Below are 20,562 nucleotides of genomic sequence, written 5' to 3'. Positions count from 1 at the left end.
TAGGAAAATCCAACCAAGTATATTATACATTAAGAGATGTATAAGACATAAATCCAAACTACATTGAGATACTACCTCACACTGGTCAGAATGGCTAAAATTAACAACTGAAGCAACAACAGATGTTGGCAAGGATGCAGAGAAAGAGGAACCCCCTTGCACTGTGGTGGGAATGCAAACTGGTGCAGCCACTTTGTAAAACAGTGTGGATGTTCCTCAAAAAATTAAAAATAGATCTACCCTATGACCCAGTAATAGCACTGCTAAGAATTTTTCCAAAGGATACAGGAGTGCTGATTCATTGGGGCACATGTGCCCCAATGTTTATAGCAGTGCTATCAACAATAGCCAAATTATGTAAAGAGACCAAATGTCCATGAACTGATGAATGGATAAAGATGTGGTATATATGTACAATGGAATACTATTCGGCAATGAAAAGGAATGATATCTTGTCATTTGCAACAATAGGGATGGAACTGGAGAGTATTATGCTAAGTGAAGTAAGTCAGTCAGAGAAAGATAGTTACCATATGATTTCACTCATATGTGAAACTCAAGAAATTTAATAGAAGACAGACCATAGGGGAAGGGAAGGAAAAATAAGTTACAGAGAGGGAGACTCTTAAATACAGAGAATAAACTGAGGGTTGATGCGGACAGGGGGTTGGGGAAAATGGGTGATGGGCATTGAGGATGGGACTTGTTGGGATGAGCACTGGGTGTTGTATGTAAGTGATATATCATGGGAACCTACTCCTGAAGCCAAGACTACACTGTATGTTAGCTAACTTGACAATAAATTAAAAATAAATAAATAATAAACCTTTAAAAAATGAAAAAAAAAAAAAGAGAGATGTATAATCTGCCAAAGAACAAGCCAGACACCTGTGAGCTAAATGCTTTTTGTATATACCCTGTAGCCTTATTTAAAGCACTACTGCTCATCTCCATTTTCTCCACTTCCAAACTGAAGACAATATTGCTTTCTCCCTACTGCAGAAGACTATAATTAAAACTAGTTTTTCCTTAATGGTGACATATGTATTAGACAGATAAACCTGATTACAGGAAGTAATTGGAAGACATACTATCTGTTAACTTATAATGAGAAAGCAAATAATACCTTTTGGAACAATTTTACCTTTAAATGAACAATTTTCAAAGTAGGCAGTAAAAAAGCAGTGCACATAAAGAATGTAACTTGAGGATAGATCGATAAAGCAAGAAGCAAAACCTAAATTAATTTCAGTGATATGTCCTTTTATCCCAATGCAAAAGCTGAACACTTCCCAAGAAAGCTCTATCAGAGTACTGTGATTTTTCTTTAAGAGGTCATAAATGTATTCATTTTCTGAAATGAAATCTGTTTGAAATTTCCCAACCCGTTTGAAATTGTTTACAACACTAAAACTTAAGTATTTGATGGTTATTTCAACCTTTGAGTTGAAGATTACTACATCATACAACAGTGTCATATTTTATTTCTTATAAATTACAAATAAATAAATCTCTACCTACAGTTAGACCGTGAGATAAACACTGTAAATATAGTTCCAAAGGTCACTCCAATGACAAGTCAATGCAGTTTGTTGAGCCAATGATTCTGCTCTTCTAAATACACCTTATAGTACTTACTTTAAGGCCTTGGAGAAGAGAGTATCTGGCAGCCTGGTGAGTAAGTTATGCTGAATATCCAGCACCTCAAGAGGGATGTGGTCCACCAGGGCTGGCAGGCTCTGTACCTGGTTGTGCCCCAGCATCAGTTTTCTAAGACTCAAGCTACTAAGAATTCTAAGGGGAACAGTACAAAGAAACAAATAAAAAACTTACTTAAATCATTTTTTCTGAGTCTGCCCTTGGCTATTTCACTGAAATCAGTAAACTAATAGAAACATATTTTTCTAGACAGTCTAATCACTGGTAGGCACTTGAGCCAACAAAGCGGCCATGACCATATGCTTACCCACCTCCCACCAGGAAGTCATTAAGGCCATTCTGGGAAAAGGTGACTTAATGAAAGCAAACAGCACAGAATAGACCTAAACAAAGAAAGCAATCTCTAGAATAAATTGACTTACATTTTAAGTTTAGACAGCACCAAAAATTCAGTTTATTAATACACAGTTTATCCTTGAACAACATGGATATGAACTGCATGGGTCCATTTACATGCAGGTTTTATACACACACACACACACACACACACACACACACACACGTGTGTGTGTGTGTGTGTGTGTGTGTGTGTGTGTGTATGCAGAACAGTATACCTGCTGTTTCTTAGGATTTTCTTTTCTTTTTTTCAATGTTTACTTTTGAAGGGGAGAGAGAGACACCGCACGAGCGGGGGAGGGGCAGAAGAGAGGGAGACACAGAATCCAAAGCAGGCTCCAGGGTCTGAGGTGTCAGCATAGAGCCCAATGCGGGACTCGAACTCACAAGCCGTGAGATCATGACCTGGGCCAAAGTCAGACGCACAACTGACTGAACCACCCAGGTGCCCCCTCCTTAGGATTTTCTTAATGAGATTTTTCTTTTCTCATTTTAAGAATATAGTATCTAATACATACAACACACAAAATATGATGTTATGTTATCAGTAAAGTTTCCAGTATACAGTAGGCTCTTAGTAGTTAAGTTCTGGGAGAAGTCAAAAGTTATACATGGATTTTCAACTGTGCAGGGGTCAGGACACCCCATTGTTCAAGGATCAACTGTAACTGATTATAATCAACAAAATTTATTATAACAAAAACTACTACTATCACTTAAAACGTGCTAGGCCACTTCAACTATTAATTCATGGATATGAACTGCATGGGTCCATTTACATGAACATCAGGACTTGAACGAAGGTGTGATTCCAAAGGCTGCATTCACACCTACCATGCTGTAAGCGTCCAGTTTACTTTAAATACTCCACTAGGTGATAAGCACACATTTTACATCTCAGTGCTATTGAATATATCATCCCCTCAGCCCCAGCATTTCCCTCTCTCCCCCTCCACATACAGAAATCTCACCATCTTGTAAAGGTCAACTCAAATATGCAATTCTCTCATGAAGCATTCTCTAACTGTTCAAAGTTGTTAATTTCTAAAGCATTTTATTTTATTTTTTTTTAAATATGAAACTTATTGTCAAATTGGTTTCCATACAACACCCAGTGCTCATCCCAAAAGGTGCCCTCCTCAATGCATTTTATTTATACAGTGTAATGACGAAGAGTGAAGACTTTGGAATAAGAACGACTACATTCAAATGTCGGCTCCCATCATTTCCTAGTTAAGTGTTGCCTTGGACAAGTTACCTAACCACAAAAAGCCTTCGTTTTCTCATTTGTAAGATGAGAATAACAGCGTCTATCTAATAAGGTGGTTAAAGGATTAAATAATAAATGTGAAGTTCTTAGAACATTACTCAGTTCATAAAACTTATCCAATACAAATGATCTATTAGCACAATCAGATCGCTGATCTATGCCAGTGACCCTTGTCACATTTTATCACAGTTATCTGTGCACAAGTTTACCCCAACTATCCACTTACCAAGTTCCGTGCAGGCCAAGACTGTGCATTAGCCATTACTATTATGTAAGTAATATGTAAGGCTATTAGCCTTACAGCAATTCACACTGCCCTGCACTAGACAGGTACTCAATACCTACCGAACAAACAGATGAAAGTACCTTTGAAAGGCAACACAAATCTAGGAAAATAATTATACATACATACGGACATATATTAATGCATACATATGTTAACACACACATACCTCATGGGAACCTCCGTCAGAAGATTACAGCTCACATCTAGTATCTCCATCTTCTTTGCTTCACAGGCCCAATCAGGGACACACTCCAGCAGGTTTCTACAGAAAATAATTAAAGGCATTGCTGCTGATGATGTGTGGAACTCTTTTCACTAGTCTGTAATGTAGCTGTTAACCAGCCCTTGAGCTCCTTGTGGGCAGGAGCACGGGCCCCAAGGCATTCCTAGTGCATTACCTGGAATATAATACTAAGTGCTCAATGAATGCTGTTGACAGAAAGACAGAGAGACAAAGACAGAAACATGCATTATATTAGATCAATTATTTTACCTCCTCAAAGAAGACACAAAGGCTATGAGCAGTAGGAAAGCACACAAGTAGTGAGATAAAAGAGAGATGAGGAAAGACAATGAAAGGAGTGGCATTTTACACACTTTCAAGATGAGAAGGATTTCCACAGGTAATGAATGAATGAAGGAGAAGAGAAAGAAATTCTGGAGAAAATGAACCAAATGAATAGAAGTAAGGAAGTAGGGACAAAAGACAAGTGGTGGGGGAAGGCTGCAAATCATTTAGAATTTGAACTCAAGCATTTAGTAGAGCACCGAGCAGACACTCAGTAAAAGGAATTCCATTTTCAGATGCTACTTAGCTTCGCTAAGGCTCAAAGTACCTACTGATTGATAGATCAACTCAAGGCAGAAAGAAGTTGGCACTGTAGGAGAAACTCAGATACTGTTACGACGGCTAAGTGAAGGGAGCACTTTGCTTGACATGGATCAGGGCAAACTCCCCAAGAAATATAACATCTGGGTTGGAATTTGAAGTTGTACAATGACCCGAGATGAGGAGGACAAACCAAGCAAGAGGTGACAACATGAACTAGAGCAGAAACAAGAAAGGAAATGGCATGACGTATGTGGGGAATAATAAGCAGTCTGGTGATCCCAGAGCAGCAAATACAGAGCCAAATGGTAAGAAACAAAGCCGGAAAGACCTAAATCATGTCTAGAAGTTTGTGACTTTATCCTGCAGGTACAGGGGAATCAATGAAGGGTTTGTAAGTAGTGGGGAACACAGTCTTGTATTTTATTTATTTATTTTGAGAGAGAGAGAAAGAGAGAGAGCATGTACACATGAGTGGGGAAGGGGAGAGAGAAAGGGGGAGAGAGAGAGGATCCCAAGCAGGCTCCATGCTGCCAGCGCAGAGCCCAACATGGGGCTCAAACCCACGAACTGTGAGATCATGACCTGAGCCAAAATCAAGAGTCAGAAGCTTAACTGACTGAGCCACCCAGGCACCCCAGTGCTGTACTTTAAAGAGTTTACTCTGTGTATACACAGAGGTCTGACTGAGGTGCTTATATCAGTAAAAGGAAGAACAATCAGGAAGCCGTTACAGAATTCCAGACAAGAAATGACACGGGCCTAACTGGGTGGTGATACATACGGAAGGGAGGGGAGGGATTCCAAAAATACTTAGGAGGCAAAAATCAAAACAACTTGGAGATGAATTAGACATGGGAGTAGAGCAGAGGGAAGAATGAAAAATGACTTTCAGGCTTCTCATCTAGACTGCCAGGGAGAAAATCATATCCAAAGAAAGGAGTGGGAAGCTCCAAATGAGGCTGGATATGTGAGTCTCGAGTGGTGTCCATCTGAAATGACTATCTTACAATAATGCCAAAAGCTGAAACAGACACAAGACAAGCTAAGGCAGGGCTGGAGGAGTGGATACAGTTTCGTTTTGCACATATTTGAGGTAGTTGGAGACAGGTAGGTCAAAAATGTCTAATGTAAAACCGGATACATGGGTCTGAGGCTGGAAGAAGAGGTGTGGGCTGGCAATCCAGGTGACGCTGATACCGAAGTGTAGCCGAAATCACTGGAATAGATGAGACTGTCAAATAAGAAAGTAGGAAGTGAGGACAGACCTGGAATAAGTGACCTGTAAAAGGCTAGCTGAGGAAGAAAAGTACGCAAGGGACAGGAGTGGTCGAAGTGGCATGAAAAAAATGAGATCATGTGAGCCAACTGAGGAAGGATGTTTGAAGAAAAGAGCAAGATTAACAGTGTCAATATAGGAAAGTTCCACAGGAGAAAGTCCAAAGCAAGCTGTGGTGGGATAAACAAATGAGAACCAAGGAAACCCAGCCAACAAATGAAAATACTTACTGAGAAATTTGGACAAAAAGGAGATGAGAAGAAATAGATAGCAGCTAGAAGGGCTGCAAGATAGAGCAGACTCTGTTAAGACAGAGGAGATTGAGTGTGTGTACAAACTGAGAAAAAAAAAGACAGTGAACACACACAAGAGGTGAGGAAGTGGTGACTACAGAGCAAGGTCCAGAGCAGCAGAGTGGACACCATCCCAGGCTCAGAGGATGAACTGGCCTTGAATAGAGAAAGAAACTGAGAATGGATATGAATTACATGAATTTAAGAAAGGTGATAGGACGCTCAGGGAGATCACCCAAGACGGTCTACTTTCTCGCTCAAGTGGGAAGCTAAGCTCTAGAGTGAAGGAGTTGGGGCTAGTGCAGGTGAGGGTGAGGGAAGTTGGACAATGTGGAGCCAATGCCCAGGGCACTGAAGAGGTTGGAAACTGTGAATTTACAGTGGTGTCCATATGACTTTCTTTGGTAATGATGAAACTCAGAGGAGAAGGTAAATCTTAGTGTTGATCCATGCTGGGGTTTTGCTGTAAAGTTATGAAAGAAAGAAATGGATGGGAGGGAATCTAAAACAACAGCTTAATAATAATGATAATAAAAAAAAAACAACAAAAAGAAACCTAGTTATATAGCAGCTAATATTCCCCCGAAAGACTATTTTATGCCAGGTACCATGGTAATATTTTGCATTTATTACCTCATTTAATCTTTACAACAATCCTGGCCATATGTATAGGACCCCGTCCACTGCCCCTTCTACCTGCTCTGTCATCTATAATCACACACTTACGATGCTGCCCTGTCACTTCTGGCTTGACTGTCACACTCTCCACTAGGCCCTAAAACTCAGCCACTGATTCCTGAATGAACAGTGTTAAAAATGAAGGAAAGAAAGCAAAACCTCAGTTATATCTGTTCTTGTCCACAAATGGAAGTAATAAGATCCTGAATATAATTAATATCTCTCTGAACATAAGACCAACATGGGTCATAAGAATATCAAAAAAGAAAATAAAATTGTAAACATAAGTTACTAAAAACCAAGACGAGTTCTCTGATTCCAGACAGCAAAAAGGAAATCACTGCCATGAAGGGGATAAAAGGTTTCCTTTGTTTGCATCTCATTCTAAATCTGCAGACTTTTTAAGAATATTTCACAGGCATCTTTCTGTTTCAAGAGGACTTTCCCTTTAAATAGATGGTACAGCCATTAAAAGTATTTCTCCACTCATTCTTTCTCCCTTCCCCAGGCTATCCAAATATTTTCATGTATTTAGATGTCTTACACCTCGAAACCACCAAAGTATCCACATCCATCTCTTAAAGATTAAGAATCAAACAAGCACCACTCTCATGAGACACACTCACCGGGAAAGTTCTAGAGAAGTGAGTTGACTGGGTACTGGATAGACATTCACTGCTGTCAGCCCTAATCAAAAAACAAACAGGTGTTAGTGATACTCTCCAAAAAAGAAAGTAACTGAGAGAGTAAACAACAGCAAAGTGGTTTAGTGAAATCACCAGAGAAAAAACTGATGTCATCTCCTGAGATGAACTAAAGACAAAAAGCTGGGTAACTGACACTGACTAACTTTACCTGATTTGAAACCCAAATGAAACAACTGATTAAAGGATCTTGTGTACTGGTCTGGACTCACACAGCACAGGAAGTTGCTAAATGTTAGCTGTGACTACTTAGCTTTCTAATTTAAAAAAAAAATTTTAATAATTGGATTTTTACGGGCAGTATCTTTTAATTAAAGTAAAAAACATACATACAGAAAAGTACAACAAGCTTAAGTGTATAGATCAATTGATTTTTACAAACAGAACACAACAGGGTAACCAGTACCCAGATCAAGAAACAGCATATTACCCGCTGCCCTGAAATTCACTCCCGTTTCCCTGTTTTGGTCACTGCCCACCAGGGCAACCTCCCTCCCCACCCCCAACTCCCAATACCACAGATGGCTTTTGCCTATCCACATAAATACACATGCACAGTCTGCATAATGCTTTCTCTGGCTTTATTTACTCTACATTGTGCCTGTGACATTTGTTCCTATTACTGCCTAGGGCTGTAGTTCATACATTCTCATGGCCATATAAAATTCTTTATGTAATTATACCACAATTTATGGACCCATTTTAGAGCTGGTGGGCATTTAAGTCTCTTCCATTTTGGGGTTACTGAGTACACGTTCAGCTTTAGTAGATAATTCCACACAGTTTTCCAGAGTGGTTGACCAATGTACAACTAGTATTTTCAGTGATTTTCAAGGACTATTCTAGTCATTCTGATAGGTATGTAGTGGTGTCACACTGGGGTTTCAATGTGCACATCGCCGACGATCAGTGGGGTCAAGTGCCTTTTCCTATACTAACTGATCATTTGGATAATTCTTTTGTGAAGCTGAGTTCTTTACTTTTGGGACATCAGAACTGCAAGTGTTGGTGTGAATTTTTCCAGGTTAAGAACTTAAGGATTCTTTCTGTAAACAGAGCGGCTAACTTCAAACAAGCCCCGTTTGGTACAGCTCTGTGACAGAACCCCAGTTACTGAAGACAGCATTTATGTCTATGAGGTCTTTTCTAGCAGGGCCACTCATTCATTCTCTAGATACATTGAGAACACAGAATAGGGCTAATAGTAAACATTTCCACAACAAAAGACCCACTACCATCTCACAAGAATATCTAGAACTTGCACAAGTCGATACTCATCAGCTTTGACACTGTTTTGACCCAAGCAATTAATCTACGCTGCAAGTTGAAATTTCTCTAACATGATAAAAGGCAGTGAAAAGAGAAGTCTATAACTATCTTTTATTTTAATAATGTATTTTAGAGATACAGAAAAGAGAATATAATAATGAACACTCTTTCACCCATCATCCAACTTTTAACATATCTTCAAATTCTGTCTATAAGCTTCAGACTTTTTCAAGAATTAAAACACTGCACATACCAAGAGGTAAACATCATCCCGAATATTTTATTATTCCCATGGATCTTTTATATTCTCTGGTAAACACAGAGCTAAGGAAACAACTTTTCTGTGTGTGTGAAATCTTGGTGTACATACATATACTTATGCATTTTTTTTTTGCTAAAACAATGTTTCTAAGATTTATCCATATTAATACACAAAGCTTTAGGACATTCATTTCCATTGCTGTGCAGTATTCTATTGTATAAACATGTCACTGTTTAGTGTATACATTTTCCTATCAAGAGTCATATATATATATATTTTTTTCACTGTAACAAACAACGTTGTGAGAAACACTCCAGTACACATCTCCTGGGCACATGTGGGTGTCTGTGGGAGATATTCCAAGCAGAGCACCTGGCAGAATATGCACTACATGTATCTTTGACTTCTCTGAACACTGTTATAGTGCTTTGCAAAATGGCTTTACCAAATGACCCTCTCACTGGCAGTGTAGGAGAGCTGCTGCTTCTCCATATCTTCAATAGCGCTTAGTGGGAATTTTTAATTTGATGAGAGTAAAATGGAATTATCAAAATTTGCATTTCTCTGGCACTTAGTGATACTGAACATCTTTTCCCATCCTTCCTGAAACACAGGAAATGTAATTATAATTTCCTTGGTAAAGAACTCTGGGGTACCTGGGTGGCTCAGTTTTGTTAAGCATCTGACTCTTGATTGAGGCTCAGGTCATTATTTGACAGCTCATGAGTTCAAGCCCCATGTCATGCTTTGTGCTGTCAGCGTGGAGCCTGTTTAGGATTCCCTTTCTCCCTCTCTCTGTCCCTCCCCGCATCGTGTGTGCTCTCTTGCTCTCAAAATAAATAAGTAAACTTTAAAAAAAAAAAAAAAAAAGAACTTTCCATAAAAATAATACAACAAATACAAGGTCTTTTACAATGAACAATATTCCTGGAGCAAATCACTATTGAAATAAGGGGCTTCTCATTCTAGAACTGAGGCAGTACAAAGTTTTGGACTAGAGATGGGCAAACTTTTTCTGTAAAGGGCTAAATATTTAATAAATGCTTTAGGCTTTGCAGGCCATACCATGTCTCTTACAACTACTCAATCATGCAGTGATATGTAAACAAATGAATGTGGGTATCTTCCAATCAAATTTTATTTATTGATGTATCACTGATATTTGAATTTCATATAACTTTCCCAAGTCAAAATTATTCTTCTTTTGATTTTTTTTTTAAATTTACTTAAAAAATGTGAAAACTCATTCCCCATGGGCCATATAAAAACAGATGCTGGGCCAGATTTAGCCCTTGGGCTGTCGTTTACCAACCTTTGTTTTAGGCTATTCCTGATATTCTGTTTTGAACATGCTTGCCCACCCTCCTACCTTGTTATTTTGCAAAATGCCTCTGATTATACTCACTTAGGGAATCTCAAAGTAGTCTGCAATGCCTTTTCATGCTTATCTCAGCCAACTTAAAAACAAACTTAAAAGACAAAGCTGGTCTCCATGAACCTCAAACCACACTTTGCAGACTGGCTGAGGAACATCACAGATGCCACTGTTCTTAGAAAGCTCTTGACTGCGAGCTACAAGAGAAAAAAATAGAAGGCTGGATGGAGAACTCACTGTTCGAACTGGCGTACAGAGTTCGAAGGGAGAAGCCACTGAGAGTCAGCTCTCTCAGTTGATTCCGCTCACAATGCAGCTGCTCCAAGCTACATAAGGAGTTGAGATCTAAGTCAGCCAGTTGATTGTCCCGCAAATCCATGTGGGTGATGTATTTATTTCCCTCCAGATTTTCAGTAACTACGGTTTTCAAATGGTTCATCCTTAATAGAGAAATAAGGAAATCATTAGAAATAAATTCTACTAAATGTGCTTATCAAAAGAAAAGAGGTATGATCTCTTTCTTTCTTTTCTAAACAACTAAAAAATTTCACTACTTGCTTTGGCTTGCAAGGTATTAATAACCCTGAAGAGCTGTACCTTGAGTTCTTTCTTTATGAACTAAGTTAGGCAATCCAGACTTGCAAATACATATACAAATTAAATAGAGAGGGAAGAGGGGTCATGCCTACAAACAATTACTTAAAAACTTACATCCAAAGACATAATAAAGTTAGGTAGGCACGAAGAAGCACACCAAATGAACAATAAGATGAACATAACCTTCTGGGTTAATGAGCAGCAAAGCAGTCGTAGTGCACCATGTAGAGACCAAGAGGAAGCAGCCATACTTTCTCCCGTTGCTCTGCCTACTCTCTCTTATGCTAAGATTCACATTTCATTAATTACTAGAGAGAAAAATAATCTGTATCTATATGGAGTAGTTCAAGGGCAAATTATAGAAAATGGCTTCTTGGTTCTCTTCTACCCAAGTATAGGATTTAGTGCACATAGCCATGTTCTCATTTTCTTGTATTTCAATACACTTTTCTGTTAACTATTTTTTTAATGTTTATTTATTGAGAAAGAGACACAGACATGAGTGGGGGAGGGGCAGAAAGAGAGGGAGACACAGAATCCGAAGCAGACTCCAGGCTCCAAGCTGTCAGCACAAAGCTGGACGCAGGGCTCGAACCCATGAACCGTGAGATCATGACCTGAACCAAAGTCGGATGCTCAACCGACTGAGCCACCCAGACGCCCCTCTGTTACTATTTCTTTACAAGGGACATCAATGGCTTAGTGTAAATGACAGACATTTACACTATGTGTATGTGTGTCTTTTATGTGAATGTGTCTTTTATCAGCTTTCTTTAGGAAAATATTATAACTAGAAAATAAAACTCATAAAAAATTCATAGGAAAACCTTTAACATTTAAAATCTAATATAATGGGTATCAAGAAGAAACCCAATGATTCAATAAAAAATGGTCAAGTTTAAGAAAAATACAAATTACCAATAAGCATATTAAAACGATGCTCGGGGACATCTGGGTGGCTCAGTCGGTTAAGCATCCAACTCCAGCTCAGGCCATGATCTCATGGTTCATGAGTTCAAGGCCCATTCGTGTTGGGCTCTGTGCTGACAGCTCACAGCCTGGAACATGCTTCTGATCCTGTGTCTCCCTCTCTCTCTCTCTGCCCCTCCCCCACTTACATTCTGTCTCTCTCTCAACAATAAATAAACATGAAAAAAATTTTTTTGTTAAAGATGCTCAACCTCACTCATAAGTAAATAAATACTGATTAAAACAATGAAGTATTATTTTCTCCCACTACACTGACAATAAAGAAAAAGGCTGCTAAGATCCAACATTGACAAGGATGTGTAGAAATGGGAATTCTTACAAAATGTTACTGGGAGGGTAACTCAGAACAACCTTTGTCAAAGGTAATGTAAAAGTGTCTATCACATGGTATACCTACCTCACTCATAATCTCTCTGCTACTGAGTGAAAACTGAAGCTTTACTATAGCTTGGAAAATGTTTTAGAGAAGTCTTTATAAAGAGAAAACGTAAAAGGACATCAGAGGTCCACCCAGAAGAAGGCATGGTGAAAAATGGCCTCACCTTAAATCCACATGTTTGATATGGCTCATCCTATTCAGCACCCCAAGGTTTAGGACTTCCAGGTGATTTCCTGCCATAACCACTTTATCTAACATAGTGAGTTTCTCATAAACCTCAGGAATATGACTAAAGTTGTTGAAGGAAATTCCCAGGGAAGAAAGCTGTTGCAGATTTCCCAATTCCTCAGGTAAAGTTGTCAGAAAGTTGCCATCAACACAGAGGGTTTGAAGACTGTAGGATGAAAACAAAACAAGACTTTATGAAAGGTTTTAATTGGAATGAAAAGAACTAGAAATATGGATTCTGACATACATCACTAATTTATTATGAATCCAGTAATAATAAAATACCCTATCTATAGAGACTCAATGAAATACACATAACTGACATGGATGGTCCCTCCAACATCAACAATAGTCAGAACCTCTGCTATTGAAACTGAGGGACTAATAACTAGTTACTACTGCAAGTAACTGCTGCTGACTAGAATCCTCAGACTTACATGATTAATTTCACTGCAAGAGCTCATGGGACTACCTTCATTCCAAATGCCAGACAAGCTCCTTACTCTGCAAGTAAAAAAATGAGTCTAGCAAAAGTCAGATACTTACTTTAGCAGATTGCCAATCTGACTTGGTAGGTCATGAAATCCATTACAGGAGAGGTTGAGCTCAGTCAGGGTAGAAATCTCACATAACAATACAGGAAACAACCCAAGTTTATTGTGGGACAAGTTCAGGCCCTTCAGCTGAGAAAATCTAAAAAGCAAAGGTACAAATTATACTGCTGAATGAAAAAGCCATCTATTAAAAAAAATTTTTTTTAATGTTTATTTATTTTTGAGAGACAGCGTGAGTGGGGGAGGGGCATAGAGGGAGGGAGACACAGAATCTGAAATAGGATCCAGGCTCTGAGCTGTCAGCACAGAGCCTGATGCAGGGCTCGAACTCATGGACCGTGAGATCATGACCCGAGCCAAACTCAGACACTTAACCGACTGAGCCACCCAGGCACCCTAGCCATCATTTTAGATGTCCACTGCAGAATTTGTTCCACAAATATCTGTTGAGCACTCACTACCTGCCAAACATTGAGTACAGCACAGACACTAAGATGCCTAACACTGGGACCATACAATGAAGGAAATCAGGTCTAGTGCAATGGGAGTTCTTCTCTCTTCTCCTTAAAAACGGAGAAAATTTTAAAGAAAATCTCATATCAAAATCCTATTGATATGCTTAAAACCTCTTCCTTTATGAAATTTCTACATGCAATATATAAAATTTTATAACAATTCATCAACGCACACAGGAATAGCTAACAAATATGTACATCAAATCCCATTATAAGCAACTTTTTACATATTGAAATTTATATTGGCTCAAATATCACTTGAAATGAATGGGACACTTAGAGCTTTAAAGTATGTATGTATTAATGGAGTTTTACTGTAATAGGATCTAACAGAGAACATGAAATAGTAATTTTTAATGCTTCTGTTTTGTTCCTAGAAATAAAAGTATCTATGCCATCTTAACCAGAGATAATATCATCATAAACTGGATCTAAAGGAATCACTCTGCTAATTCTACTTAGGAATATTATACTTATGATTATACTAGTGCAAGAAGGTAAGGCTGAGGTGGTGTTTTCCATGATACCGATCCGTATCACCTGCTCCTAGATTTGAGTCACTTTTCCAAATTTTCAACTTTTGATTTCCAATTGTCCTGACCTTGAGTACTGACTGTTCCTTTGGCTTGGTGCCTTGACTTGAGAATTCTTAATACAGCCCTCAAATTAGATAAAACCCTATTTTCACAGCAACTCAGAAGAAAACACTAGTAAATGCTAGAAACTCACTTAAAATGATAGCTTGTATTGTTTTTACATAACAATATAATTAAAAGTATTATCTCATTACTAAATATAGGCTTAAATCTAAAAAACTTTGTAAAACACATCAGATGAGATAAAAATACAGTGTTTCTCAAAATTATTTTAGAAATATTATTATTAAGTAAAATATGTACTTTTTTTTTTTTTTTTTAAGTAGGCCTCATGCCCAGCACGGAGCCCAACAGAGGGCCCAAACCCACGACTGTGAGATCAAGACCCAAGTCAAGATCAAGAGTCAGATATGTAACTGACTGAGCCATTCAGGTGTCCCTAAAATACGTACTTTCAACGTGTATTATCTTTCTAATCACCATGTAATCTGAATTCTTTAATGTCCAATTTCTCCCTTGCTCACAAGCCCAGACAATTAGTTATATCAAATATTTACTTAAAAAAATTTTTTTTAATGTTTTATTTATTTATGAGAGTGAGAGCAAAAGTGGGGGAGGGACAGAGAGAGAGGGGAAAGAAGATCTAAAGTAGGCTCTGCACTGAGAGTAGCAAGCCTGATGTGGGTGGGGCTCAAACTCACAAACTGTGAAATCATGACCTGAGCTGATGTCAGACACTCAACCAACTGAGCCACCCAAGCAATCCTCTTCCATCCATTTTCAAAGGGAGGAGGGTGGTAACGTGGGTGGAGGGAGGGAATGGGGAATATATTCTAACAAAGATGGAAAATATATGGGCCATAGTCCCTAAGGAGTGGAATGGTTCTTTTATCAGAGGGGAGAAGTTTCATAGTTGTCTAAGGCTTAGAAGCTAGTGTTAATAGGCACACAGCAAAGATAAAAGTCCCACACTGGGAGTGGAATTCTTGAAATTAAGCCTATTTCCTTGAAGTTATTTAAGTTTGATACTTAGGATTCAAAAACTTGCCATACACTCAATCTCTCAATTTACCCTGGCTTCAGATCAGGCGTCACTATCAGTGAATTATATAACAAGATTGTCTAGCTCAATGGCAGCACACTGTGGCCTCCGTAACAGAATATTTGCATCTATCTCCTGTCTTATGGAGGGAAAGGGGGAGTAAGAAAACTGCATAAATAGGGGCGCCTGGGTGACTCAGTAGGTTAAGCGACTGACTCTTGATTTTGGCTCAGGTCATGATCTCACAGCTTGTAAGTTCAAGCCCTGTGTCAGGCTCTGCACTGACAGTTTGGAGACTGCTTGACATTCTCTCTCCGTGCCCCTTCCTCACTTGTACGCACGCGCGCTCTCTCTCTCTCTCAAAATAAACTTAAAAAAAAAAAAGAAAACAGCATAAATAAAGCATAAATAAAAATTCTACTCCTTTTCAAAATAGAGAAAAATTTCGAATATGTGTATGATGTTAAGCATGCTCACCTTCAGGTATAACTAAGACAGTGATCACGATTTGGTCTGAGTAAGTTATTCTGGAAACCTATTCTCCACATACCTGTAGAGAGTGTCAAGGCCCCCTGGTCTTTCCAGCTGCATGAAGTTGTGTCGCAAGTTGAGGTAGGTGATATCTTGACTGTAGAAGAGATGCTCAGGAACCTCCTCAAGGCTGTAACACGAGAGGTCGACGGTGCTGATTCGCTGGGACACCACCTGAATAGGGTCAAGGAGAAGAGCCATCTCAGCTAGAGCAGCAGAACAAATGTCTCTCACCCAGCAAAGGAAGGAATGCCATTTATAAAAAAAGTGCTAATTTTAACAATGGGAAAGAAAAAAAGGTAATGAGATCCAATTACTCATTTATAAAAACCAGTTCATTTTTCCTTTTTCCTAAAACCATTAAGCTGCTTGAAACACACAATGGTGTAAGCTGTAAAGTGTCTGTAAGTAAAAGGAAAAAAAAATCACAAAGGGGAAAAGTTAACATTTCATGCAAGAAGATAAGATGATTCAAAATAACTATACAAAACTTTGGCAGGCTGTGTGATATTGAAAGCCATGGCCTTTTGTACCCACAGGCTCTGCTACTTACTAGTGCAGTTTCTTCATCTGTTGTGAGGATAAAATAAATTCAGCACACAGCACACTGCTTAGTATGCAAAAGGTGCTCAAAAAATATTAACTTCTCTTATAAGGTCAAAAGAATGGAACAGCTATTTAAAACTGAGATTAATTTATTCAGAACAGATTTCATTACCACTACAATAGAAGTACATAAAATTCAATAAAGCCAAAACAAGTTTTTATTTCTATAATAGTCTGCTAATAAAAGATAGGTTGTGAAAATTGGTCTAAAAACCAAACAAAATCACTAGAAAAGTTATTCATGTTTTATGGCATCTCATTATACTAAAACAATACTTTATGCAACTATTTAGTTCCACAAAGAAAAATGTGCTAAAATTCTGCAAAGATAGCTGGGAGAACAAGAAAATTTGGAAACTGCAATACAATTTTAGAGCACTGCATCTTTAAAGATTAAAAAGCAGAAATTATGCTGAAAAGCTAATTATCCTCAGCATAGCGGAACAATGGTTTGTAACAGGATCACAGGTCATGTCCCATAATAAGTTCAAATTTAAAGTGGTTCATCACAGCTGTACTAAATATATTCAGACCAAGAAGGACTAGTCTAGGAATTAGGGAATGGCTCCATCTATCCCTGACCACAGTGGTGGAGGACCACACCTCAGAGAGATGGTATAAAGGTAAAATGCACCTGAAAACATGTTTGAATACATTTTGTACTATGCAAACATAAATAATAAGGTAAGGACCGGGTGGAATTCTATTATTTCATTCATTATAAACTTAGAGGAGCCTAAAGGAAGATACCTAAGAATTACAATTCACTCTCTTTGGAGTGAGTTCAGCTTCAAGATACATTTCTGTTGGGCTTTTACATTCTTATCACCACATCAGGACATTTGACAGCTTATCACCTTGGACGCTTGTCGCTGCCATCTCTGGCACTCAGCCAATGTCTCAAAGCTGACATGATAGGTCTGAGCCTGGGCTCCAGCTGAGCTGAATGCAAGGGAGTGCTGCCGTCGCTTCACTTCTTCCACCTGAGGAGGAGGAGGCAAGGAAACCAGGACCAAGACAAAAAAAAATCCTAGTCAGAGAGCAAAGGACAGTAACAAGAAAAATAAGTCAACTTTTTAAAATGGGGCAAAAGAGAGGCGCCTGGGTGGCTCAGTCAGTTAAGCGTCTGACTTCAGCTCGGGTCATGATCTCACAGCTCGTGAGTTCGAGCCCCACGTTGGGCTCTGTGCTGACAGCTCAGAGCCTGGAACCTGCTTCAGATTCTGTGTCTCCCTCTCTCTCTGCCCCTCCCCTGCTCACATTCTGTTTCTTCTCAAAAAATAAACATTAAAAAAAATTTTTTTTAATGGGGCAAAAGATCTGATCACATGTTTCTCCAAAGAAGACTTGAGAAATGACCAGTAATAACATGAAATGTTCAACATCATTACTTATTAGATAAATGAAAATCAAAATTGAAAGACACCACATCACATACACTAGGAGGGCTAAAGTTAAAAATAGAAAATAACAAATGTTGGATAACAAGTATTAGCAGGTTCTGGATCCCTCATACACTGCAGTGGGAACGTAAAATGGTTCAGCCACTCTGGAAAACAGTCTGGCAATTCCTCAAAAGGTTGAACATAGAGTTACCATGTGGCCCAGCAATTCCACTCCTACATATACACTCAAGAGAACTCAAAACATACATTTATACAAAAACTTACACATGAATTAGAGCAGCACTATTCATAATAGCCCAAAAGGAGAAACCTAAATGTCCATCCATCAACAGGTATGCGTATAAACACTGAATGTGGTATATTTCAGTGGAATATTATTTAGCCATAAACAGAAGATATTGCTGCACACTATATGAACCTTGAAAAGATTATGTGAAGTGAAAGTCACAACCATATACTGTATGATTCCGTTTACATGAAGTCTTCAGAATCAGCAAATCTGTACAGACAGAAAGTAGATTAGTAGGTGCCCAGGACTAGGGAAGAAATGGGGAGATGATGGCTAAGTAGTGCTGGGTTTCTTTTCAGGGTGATGTGGTGATGGTCACAAAACAGTGAATACACTAAAAGCCACTGAACTGTACACTTTATATGGGTGAATTATATGGTACATGAATTAAATCTCAATCAAGCTGTTTAAAAAAAGCAAAGGAGGGGCGCCTGGGTGGCTCAGTCAGTTAAGCGTCCGACTTCGGCTCAGGTCATGATCTCGCGGTCCGTGAGTTCGAGCCCCGCGTCGGGCTCTGTGCTGACAGCTCAGAGCCTGGAGCCTGTTTCAGATTCTGTGTCTCCCTCTCTCTCTGACCCTCCCCCATTCATGCTCTGTCTCTCTCTGTCTCAAAAATAAATAAACGTTAAAAAAAAATTTTTTTTTTAAATAAAAAAATAAAAATAAAAAAAGCAAAGGAATAACTTATTCAGCAACTATGTTGAAGGAATAGTACTCGGGCATAATCGTAAGTAAATGTACTAATTATTCTTTAAGTCACAACCCAGTCTCAATTTGGTAATGAAATATTAGCTGAATAAATACATTCTACTGTTCTGCATGCTGGGACAAGCAGGGGAGAAAACAACAAAGCGCCTACTCTCAGTGGGGTTTAGACTTGCGGAAAGACACTCTAACACCAAAATGGTGACATAGCATAGCATGATATAATATGTACGATGTAACATCAAGAAAAATAAAGCAGGGGAAAAGCTTGGAGGACAGGGTGGGTGGTCTGAGTTATGAACAGGTCAGTAAAGGAAGGACTCGGCTGAGGTAACATATGAGCAAAGACCCTAAGGGGGTCAAAGCATGAAAACCTCCTGGGGGAGGAGCATTCCATGCAGGGCAAGAGCAAGTAAAAGTGCCTGTGATGCAAGAAAGCATCCCATGTTTCGCAACAGGAGAGTCTCTAGACCCACAGGATAAGAGCCAATGTTTCCATTGCAAAGATACGACAGTTCCAACCCTTCCCCTATCCTGGGGCACAATGGAGGTAGCTGCCTGCCTACAAAGGGTGCCCTAGCCTGCTTTTTGGACTCTCTTTCCTTACCTACTAAGTACTGGACTAGATGCCATTTTTTACCCCCTCCAGGGTTGAAGTAGATAGGAAGGACAGGAAAGATAAAAGCTCAAAGGTTCTTACTAGACAAGCAGAGTCATAACCTGACTTTGCAGTCTCCAGGCCTAGCAGATTTTAAAGGGAGGTTTTTCCTCAATGGGGCCTTTTAAGGATTCTTTTGGTTACCCCCACCTCAAGCCAAACAATGGATGACTTCTTAGTTACAGATCCCTTGACCTGGCTAATGCATATTATTCCAGTAGTTGACTATGCCCTCCCAGACATGAAGGAATCTGGTGGTCCATTTACAGCCTGTCCTCCAGGGAAGCCTATTTGCCCCTCTGGGTGGCCCTGCTAGACAAGATCTAAGAGAATCCACCTACTCATCCATTTTTCCACCTATCCACCCACTGGTTCTCACTTTCTCTTAACCCTTCTGGGTCACAAAGTAACAAACCCAAGGAGCACATGATGATCCCAATGCATGAGTCAGGCTCTTAAGCTACCTGGCTGCATTGGTAACTCATCTCTTGTCCTCAAGACTCCTTGGTCAGAAGGCAGGACACCAGTCCACTATGTTTCCCTTACTGTAGGGGATCCGTATCAAGCTCTCTTGAGTCCTGTTGAAACCTCTTTCACTAGGGTTGAGGAAACAGGCAGAAACCTTCTCTGTTCCCATTTGGGGTGGTAATAAAGATTCACTGCACAACAGCAGTTCTCATCAAAGCAATTCTCCCCCAAAACTCCAACAACCCACCTCACATAGCTTTGAAGAAGATAAAGCCTTTGTAGTTATGAAACCACTTATATCTTTCTCTGACATGTTATTTTGATATGTCATAGGTACTGAATCTTGGTGAGTCAGCTGGGAACTTCCAAATTATACTCGTAAATCATTAGGTTTCTGGTGCCAAGTAAAGACTGAATCCAATGGCAGAAACATAATACTTTAAGCGAAAGAGAATCATATTAAAAAGATCCATATAAAATTACATAATATTCATAACATTCAATTGCAATGATCACAATAGGACCGCTTTTTATTAGTAATAAATCAAGGCAAGTGAATGAGTCTGTGTCAAAATAAAGGATCTTATTGAAATGAAGAATAGATATTAATGATTGTTTCAGAATAATCTTTTAAATATTTTATCACAGGATATTTGACACAGAACAATAATATACTCATATGTCAATTTTTTTTTATA

General features: G+C 38.9%; 1 protein-coding gene across 1 annotated transcript in view; it reads right to left on the bottom strand.

The window, feature by feature from the left end:
* Positions 1-20,562, bottom strand: part of PHLPP2 (PH domain and leucine rich repeat protein phosphatase 2) — a 79,231-nt gene that overhangs the window by 18,834 nt on the left and 39,835 nt on the right. The window contains exons 5-12 of the mRNA XM_047078721.1: positions 17,196-17,321; positions 15,752-15,906; positions 13,041-13,187; positions 12,430-12,660; positions 10,538-10,740; positions 7,317-7,377; positions 3,778-3,873; positions 1,639-1,794 (exon numbers count right to left, since the gene is read on the bottom strand). Coding sequence (XP_046934677.1) covers positions 1,639-1,794; positions 3,778-3,873; positions 7,317-7,377; positions 10,538-10,740; positions 12,430-12,660; positions 13,041-13,187; positions 15,752-15,906; positions 17,196-17,321 — 1,175 coding nt within the window. The remainder of the gene's footprint in view (positions 1-1,638; positions 1,795-3,777; positions 3,874-7,316; positions 7,378-10,537; positions 10,741-12,429; positions 12,661-13,040; positions 13,188-15,751; positions 15,907-17,195; positions 17,322-20,562) is intronic.

This window comes from Lynx rufus, unplaced genomic scaffold (genome assembly GCF_022079265.1).
Source record: "Lynx rufus isolate CCGP_SWC_20201006 ecotype Redwood Valley unplaced genomic scaffold, mLynRuf1.p SCAF_16, whole genome shotgun sequence".
Classification (NCBI taxonomy): domain Eukaryota; kingdom Metazoa; phylum Chordata; class Mammalia; order Carnivora; family Felidae; genus Lynx; species Lynx rufus.
This window is presented reverse-complemented; position numbering and strand designations above follow the sequence as displayed.